General features: G+C 44.3%; 1 protein-coding gene across 1 annotated transcript in view; it reads right to left on the bottom strand.

The window, feature by feature from the left end:
- Positions 1-6,476, bottom strand: part of REG4 (regenerating family member 4) — a 27,059-nt gene extending 20,583 nt beyond the window's left edge. Inside the window, exons 1-2 of the mRNA XM_007948470.1 lie at positions 6,410-6,476; positions 2,398-2,495 (exon numbers count right to left, since the gene is read on the bottom strand). Coding sequence (XP_007946661.1) covers positions 2,398-2,495; positions 6,410-6,476 — 165 coding nt within the window. The remainder of the gene's footprint in view (positions 1-2,397; positions 2,496-6,409) is intronic.
- Between the last annotated feature and the right edge of the window lie 355 nt (positions 6,477-6,831).

Below are 6,831 nucleotides of genomic sequence, written 5' to 3'. Positions count from 1 at the left end.
AGTGACCCCTCCTTGGGTTTCCGAGGCAGTATCACTACGGAAGTAGATTGCCCAACCTTCCTTCCGAGGAGTGGCCAGTGGGTTTGAACCACCAGCCTTCTGGTTAGCAGTGAAATGCCTTAGGCACTATGCTACCAGAGCTCCTAAAGCTCCTAGTTATTTATATATGTAACTGACTAGATTTAAACTCAAGTCTGTTAATTCCACAGGTCCCCATTGATCTTCTTTGTTTTCACAGAATTTGCATTGGAATCTCAAGGCAGGCAGTACAAAACTCCATTAGTTGCAGTCAAGTCAGCTCTAACTCATAGTGATCTTATGTCCAACAGAACAAAACACTGTCATGTCCTGCTGGCCTCACAATTGTTGCCATGCTTGAGCCCATCGTCACAGCCACTGTGTCCATCCATCTCATTGAGGGCCTTCCCCTTTTTCACTGACCCTCAACTTTATCAGGCATGATATCCTTCTACAGGAAACAGTCCCTTCTGACAATAGGACCAAAGTAGGTGAGATGAAGTCTGACCATTCTTGTTTCCAAGGAGCATTGAAGCTATACCTCTTCCAAGAAAGATTTGTTCATTCTTCTGGCAGTCCATGGTATGTTCAGTATTCTTTTCCACCACAATTCAAATTCATCAATATCAAAAATACTAGGAGGGAATAATAATAAATAATAATAAATCCAAACCCATTGCTGTAGAGTTGATTTCCACTCATGATGATCCCATGTGTTAAAGAGTAGAACGACTCCCTGAGGTTTTCTTGGCTGTGGTCTTTATGGAAGCAGGCACCACTGGGTAGGTTCAAACCACCAACTCTTAGGTTTGAAGCTGATTGCAAACCACTTGCACCACACAAGACAGGGCATACACTTGCTGTAAACTGAGGAGAAAGTCCATTGATCTCCATGAGCTATTTCTTTTTCAGAGGACGGAGGCTGGGGAATCCCTTCTTTGCTTATCTCTTTTTCACTATTTTCAAGCCTCAGTTTATGAAAGCATTGCATTAGGGCAGTTCTCCCTGGGTTTGCTCTGCTAGTTCCTCTTGGTATAGTATTGGGACTGTATAATACCCTCATGCTGCATTCAAAATTTCCACTTAGATATCTCCATCCTGTGCTAATCTTGTACTTTTAAGGTCAGAGAGTACTTTTGTGTCCTCAGTAGCTATTACATGGTTGGTGTTCCATCATTATTGAGTTCTATACGAGGATTCTGAGGCAATGCCAGGCCCCACCCTGCCATGATTTACAAGCTGCTCCAGATTCACCCCTACGGCTCACCCAACCAGCCACTTCAGTTAAACAACCACAACTCAAACAGGGGCATTGAATCCCCATGCCCTTCAGAGGTGACTTATTCTGACTGTTATTTAGGCTTCTTTTAGGCAAAGCCCGAGTGCAATAAAGCCAATATGTGTGTAGGGTTGTGTAGAGCAATGAACTTTTCTATTTGTTTGGCCTGTTTGTATCCTGTCAGGTGGCTCTGAGGCTGATGTTCTAGCCCTGTCTACACACTGCTCTCTTTCAGATAAATTCTGTATAGAAACTTAGTTATTCTTTCTGTCAGTTCCTCATCTCCTCAGCCTCCTTTGAGTAAACATTTTTCTGTTTTCCTTATTGGCAGTGAACTCCTTGAGGGCAGAGGCTGTTTCTTATTTATTCTTACATTATGGAGTCCTCCTAGGGTCTGGGCACATAGGCTCTTGTTATGGACTGAATAGTCCCCCAAAACTATGTATTGTAATTCTCAACCTCTGTGACTGTGGTTATAATCCCATTTGAGAATGGATATTTTTTTGTTATGTTAACGAAGCAGTATTAGTGTAGCCCACCCCATTCCACTGAGTCAATTCCTACTCATATGGCCCCCAGTTGGGTTTTCAAGGCTGTAAATCTTTACGGAAGTAGATTGTCTCATCTTCCTCCCTCACAGCAGCTGGTGGGTTTGAATCGTGTGTCTTAAATTAATTTCTTTTGAGATATAAAAAGAGAAAATTGAGCAAGAAACCAAGCAATCACATGCCGATGGGGGAAGATAATGCCACTTCACATGAGATCCATGGAACCAAGAAACAGAAGCTGAAAACACACAAGGACCTTCCCCCAGAGCAGAGAGAAAGACTTCCTCTAGAGCCAGGACCCTGAATTCAGACTTCTAGCCTCGTAAACAATGAGAAAACAAATTTCTATATGTTAAAGCCACCCACTTGCAGCATTTCTGTTATAGCAGCAATAAATAAGACACCTGTACTCCATCAATGCTTACAAGCATCAATGAGTTAAACACACAACTGTCTTCTCTCCATTTCACCAGCTAGGCCACTTCTCACAGTGCCACGGAGGGACCCTTGTTCCTAAGTCAAGGCAGCTCAAGCATGAGTCAGATTTCTTACCTCAGCATCAAACCAAGTCCTCAGTTTCCGGAAGTACCCATAGCAATTGGACTTGTGGTAAAACCATCCAGTAGCACAGCTGGGTCTCATGAGGATGTCTGCACAAATACAAAAAAGGTATTGTGGTTATGATTGGCAAGAGCAAACAGTGGAGGACAAAAAGCTTCAACTCAGGGCTACATAAGAATGGATGAGGGGCATAAATTGGTAGTGTTAGGCATTACGAGGAGGAAGAAGTGCTTTTGGCTGGAGAGAAACAGGGCAGGTTAGATGATAACTTGGCTGGAACTTGAGTAGCAAGGGGATGGAGCATTTTAGACAAAGGAGCTGGGCTGGCAGAGAACGGTGGTAGGAATGTACAGGAGAGCACAGATACAGCAAGCAGTTAAATTTGCTTAAGTACAGAGTATCTGTCAGGCAATCAAAGCAGAAAGGAATAGGAAAGAATCAAGGCCTAGAAGCAAAGGAAGCTTTCATTCAGGGGAGGTGCAGTTTCCTCCTGCTAGTTAATTGGTGAATGGGCCACATGACTGCATCTGAAGGTTTATGGTGGGAAATTCAGACGGGATGACAAGCTAGGAAGTTTGGACTCTGTGACAAGGTAGTTGCACCATAGATGTGGGGGTCTTTCCTCCTGCAGCAGATTTCCATAGACCTCCTGGTTAAGCAGCCAAATGCCTTAACCACTACACCACCTGAGCTCCTGACACAGAGCCTAGGATGTACTAATTACTCAATAAATTGTTGTTGTTGTTGTTGTTATGTGCCGTCGAGTCGGCTCCGACTCATAGTGACCCCTCCTTGGGTTTCTGAGGTGGTATCACTACAGAAGTAGATTGCCCAACCTTTCTTCCAAGGAGTGGCTGGTGGGTTTGAACCACCAGTCTTCTGGTTAGCAGTCACGTGCCTTACACACTACACCACCGGAGCTCCTACTCAATAAATAGTAGCTATTTAAAAGGGGTCCCTAGGTGGACCAAACAGTTAAGGGCTTGTGGGCTAGCCAAAAGGTTGTTGGCTCACACCCACTCAAAGGTGCCTCAGAAGCCAGGCCTGGAGAGACTTCTGAAAACCCTATGGAATAGTTCCCCTCTGCACACACATGGTCATCCTGGGTCAGAATCAACTTGATGGCAACTAACAACAAGAGCTATTTAAAATAACCATTATCATCATGACCAGTTTAATACTTTTGAAAATATTACATAACTCATATTGCTTCATGTGTCTCCACCCACTGAACCAATGGCCTGCATTGCTTCAAGTGACAGGCCAGGACAAAGAAATTATTGTTGAGGCAATAATGAGAATAATTATGAAAATGAGGATTTATTGAGAGAGTAAATGGATTTCTAAATTCTCCATCATTGTCCCTTATCAACTGCAAAATTAGACTTTTTTTTCTTACATGCACAAAAAGCATGTAAGATAGGACATCAGAGAAGCTCCCACATGATAGTAGGAATAAGAAAGTCTTTCTATACTGACAGGGAGATCTAGGTAAGGGAAATGAAGGACAAGTGATGAGTGACCTCATTCTATGTCCTTCAAGGGAGAGAGATCAGAAATGTTTGGTGAAATCTCAGATTGGGGGGGTCTTGTTTCTCACTCCCCAGGATACGAAACAAACTAACAAAAAGCCAGTTGCCGTGGAGCCATTTCTGACTCATGGCGACCCCATGTGTGTCCGAGGGGAACTATACTTGCTGATTTTTCAGAAGTGGACTGCCAGGCCTTTCCTCTGAGGTGCCTCAGAGTGGACTAGAGCCTCCAACTCTCAAAAGTCAAGCATGTTAACCATTTGTACCACTCAAAGGCCTTCAGGGTGTAGCTTGGGCAAATTTCAAGCCTCTTAGGGAAGCCTGAGGTCAGTACAGCACTAGAGTCGCAGGGGACCCCCTAGTTTAAAATGGCCATGGAAAGTGGCTCAGCAAGGAAGGGCTCATGGGCAGCCTCCCAGACTCACAGATTCCTGCTTGGTTCAGAGATAAAGGCTGAGGTCCCAGGTCCTAAATGGCCATAAGCGGTTGAGAGAATTGGTGGCTGGACATAGGTATGGGGTTGAGGGCAGAGAGTCACGCAGCACAAGGCAATGGTAGCTTATGGCAAGGACCACAGACTTCAGCCGTGGAGGCCCACATGATGCTCAAAGAGCCCTGATTCTCTTCCTATTTCCTTCCAGTCATACTCTGCATGGCCCAGGACATTCTCTGGTAGGAGAAATGTACAGCACTCATCCCCCTCCAGGAGGCTCACTTCTCAACTAAAGTGCTGCTCAACTGTTGCTTATTCACTCACTTTCCGCATGCAACACCCAGGAAGGCTACCAACGAAAACCAAACCCACTGTCCTTGAGTTGCCTCTGACTCATAGCGACCCCATGGGACAGGGTAGAACTGCCTCAAGGCTGTGAATCTTTGTAGAAGAAGATGGACTCATTTTTCTCCCATGGAGTGGCTGGTGGGTTCAAACTACCAACCACAGGGCGATTAGCAGCTCAATGCATTGACCACTATGCCACCAAAGGCATCTGGAACTAGAACCCAGAAGATCACATAAGCTTGCTATATGACCTTGGGCAACTATCCACCCATCTGTAGGCCTCATTTTCCTCATATTTAGGAGGCAGTATTTCCTCGTATTTAGAACAGAGAAGTCAGACAATCCTACACTTCCTTCCATTTCAAATGTTTTATGATACTTATTCTCAGCTTACTTGTGCAATTTTTCCCCTGCTTTCTGCATTTGTTATTGCTTCCCGCTTTGTTGATATGCAGCTTTGTACTTGATGTTGGGTTTCCAAAGTGTGAAGGAGCCATATCTACAACTGGGATGTAAGTCCCATGCAAAGTAGAATCTCATGTTCAAACAGGAAATCAGAATACAAACAAGGAAGTTCTAATATAGCTATCACTTATTGACTCTCTGCTAGGTGTTAGATTATTTATTTATTCCATTTTTTAAACTAGGAGCTCTGATAGCATAGTGCCTAAGGTACTTGACTGTTAAGCAAAAGTCTGGAGGTTCAAACCCACCAGCCACTCCTTGGAAGGAAGGTTGGGCAATCTACTTCCATAGTGATACTGCCTGGGAAACCCAAGGAGGGGTCGCTATGAGTCCAACTCAACAGCACAAAACAACATTTTATTTATTGCCATTTACTTGCAAATTTACAAAACAGATTAGTTTCACTCTCAACAGTTCCCGAACACTTAGTTTCACTTCCCGATCACAATTTCAACAATAAAAAGCTCTCCTCCCAGTGACTACCCCCTCTCTGTGCCCTTCTTATCAATGCATTCCTGTCTGTCCAGCTTTCTTTCTATGCAAATGCTGCCCTTCTGATGTCCCACAGTTGATTGATCTAAGGGGGGCATCTCCCTGAGCTAGGTGTTCTGCTGGTAGGCCTTTCTGCTGTTTTGCTGAGAGCTAAGCCATGGAAAAGGGAGCTCTGGTAGCATAGTGCCTAAGGCACTTGACTGCTAACCAGAAGGCTGGTGGTTCAAACCCACCAGCCACTCCTCGGAAGGAAGGTTGGGCAATCTACTTCCATAGTGATACTGCCTCGGAAACCCAAGGAGGGGTTGCTATGAGTTGGATCTGACTCCCTGGCAGTGAGTTTGGTTTTTGGTGAAGCTATGGAAGTGAGTCCAGTTCAGGTCCAAGGATAACCTGGGGCCATAGTCCCTGGGGTTCCACCAGTGTCTATGCAACCAGTAATTCTGGTCATTTTTGTATTTTTGAATTTTGTTCTTCATAATAAACTTGTGAAATAAATAGTATAATCTGCAATTAACTGATGATTTAACTATGGCTGACATCTGCACAGAGTGAGATTTGTTTGATTCTAAAGCCCTTGCAGTTTTAGCACATCACACTATCTGCCATTCCTATCTTTAACACTTATTCCCTGCAGTGCCTAATTATTTTTAAGGGACAAATGAATGGCTATGTCCTGTGTGCTGCGTGGATGCTGACTGGGGGTCAATTCCAGGTCAGGAGTGATACTTACTACCCAGGACTTCAGTGCTGGCTGCACAGCTCAGCAGGAGGAGCAGCCATGTGCCCTTGGAAGCCATCTTCCTCTGGGGATCCAAGTGCTCCAGAAACTTCTACTGCAAGGATCTCAGAGTTCTCGTTAGTTTTTCCTTGAAGTTCTTGGATTTCCCTGGACCTGCAATTTGAATATGTTTGCACTGGTGAGAAGAACCCAGGAGTGTAGACTACAAATCTCATATGGAGGAAAAGAATATTTTTCTGGTTCAATGCAGTGTGATGGTTAATTTTGCATGGTTCTGTTTCTCTAGGGAACCAAGACTGACACCCAGAACTTACAAGGAAGGGAATCGCAGGCTAAATGCAGAGATTAGGAAAATGTAACTTATGAGGCTTTGTTCTAATCCTCAAGGACTTTTGGGCCTAAGAGATCTGACT

This window comes from Orycteropus afer, unplaced genomic scaffold (assembly GCF_000298275.1).
Source record: "Orycteropus afer afer isolate SDZICR_OR568_19922 unplaced genomic scaffold, OryAfe1.0 scaffold00010, whole genome shotgun sequence".
In the NCBI taxonomy this organism is placed as follows: Eukaryota; Metazoa; Chordata; class Mammalia; order Tubulidentata; family Orycteropodidae; genus Orycteropus; species Orycteropus afer.
The sequence above is the reverse complement of the archived record's forward strand: the minus strand, read 5'-3'. Positions and strand labels throughout refer to the sequence as shown.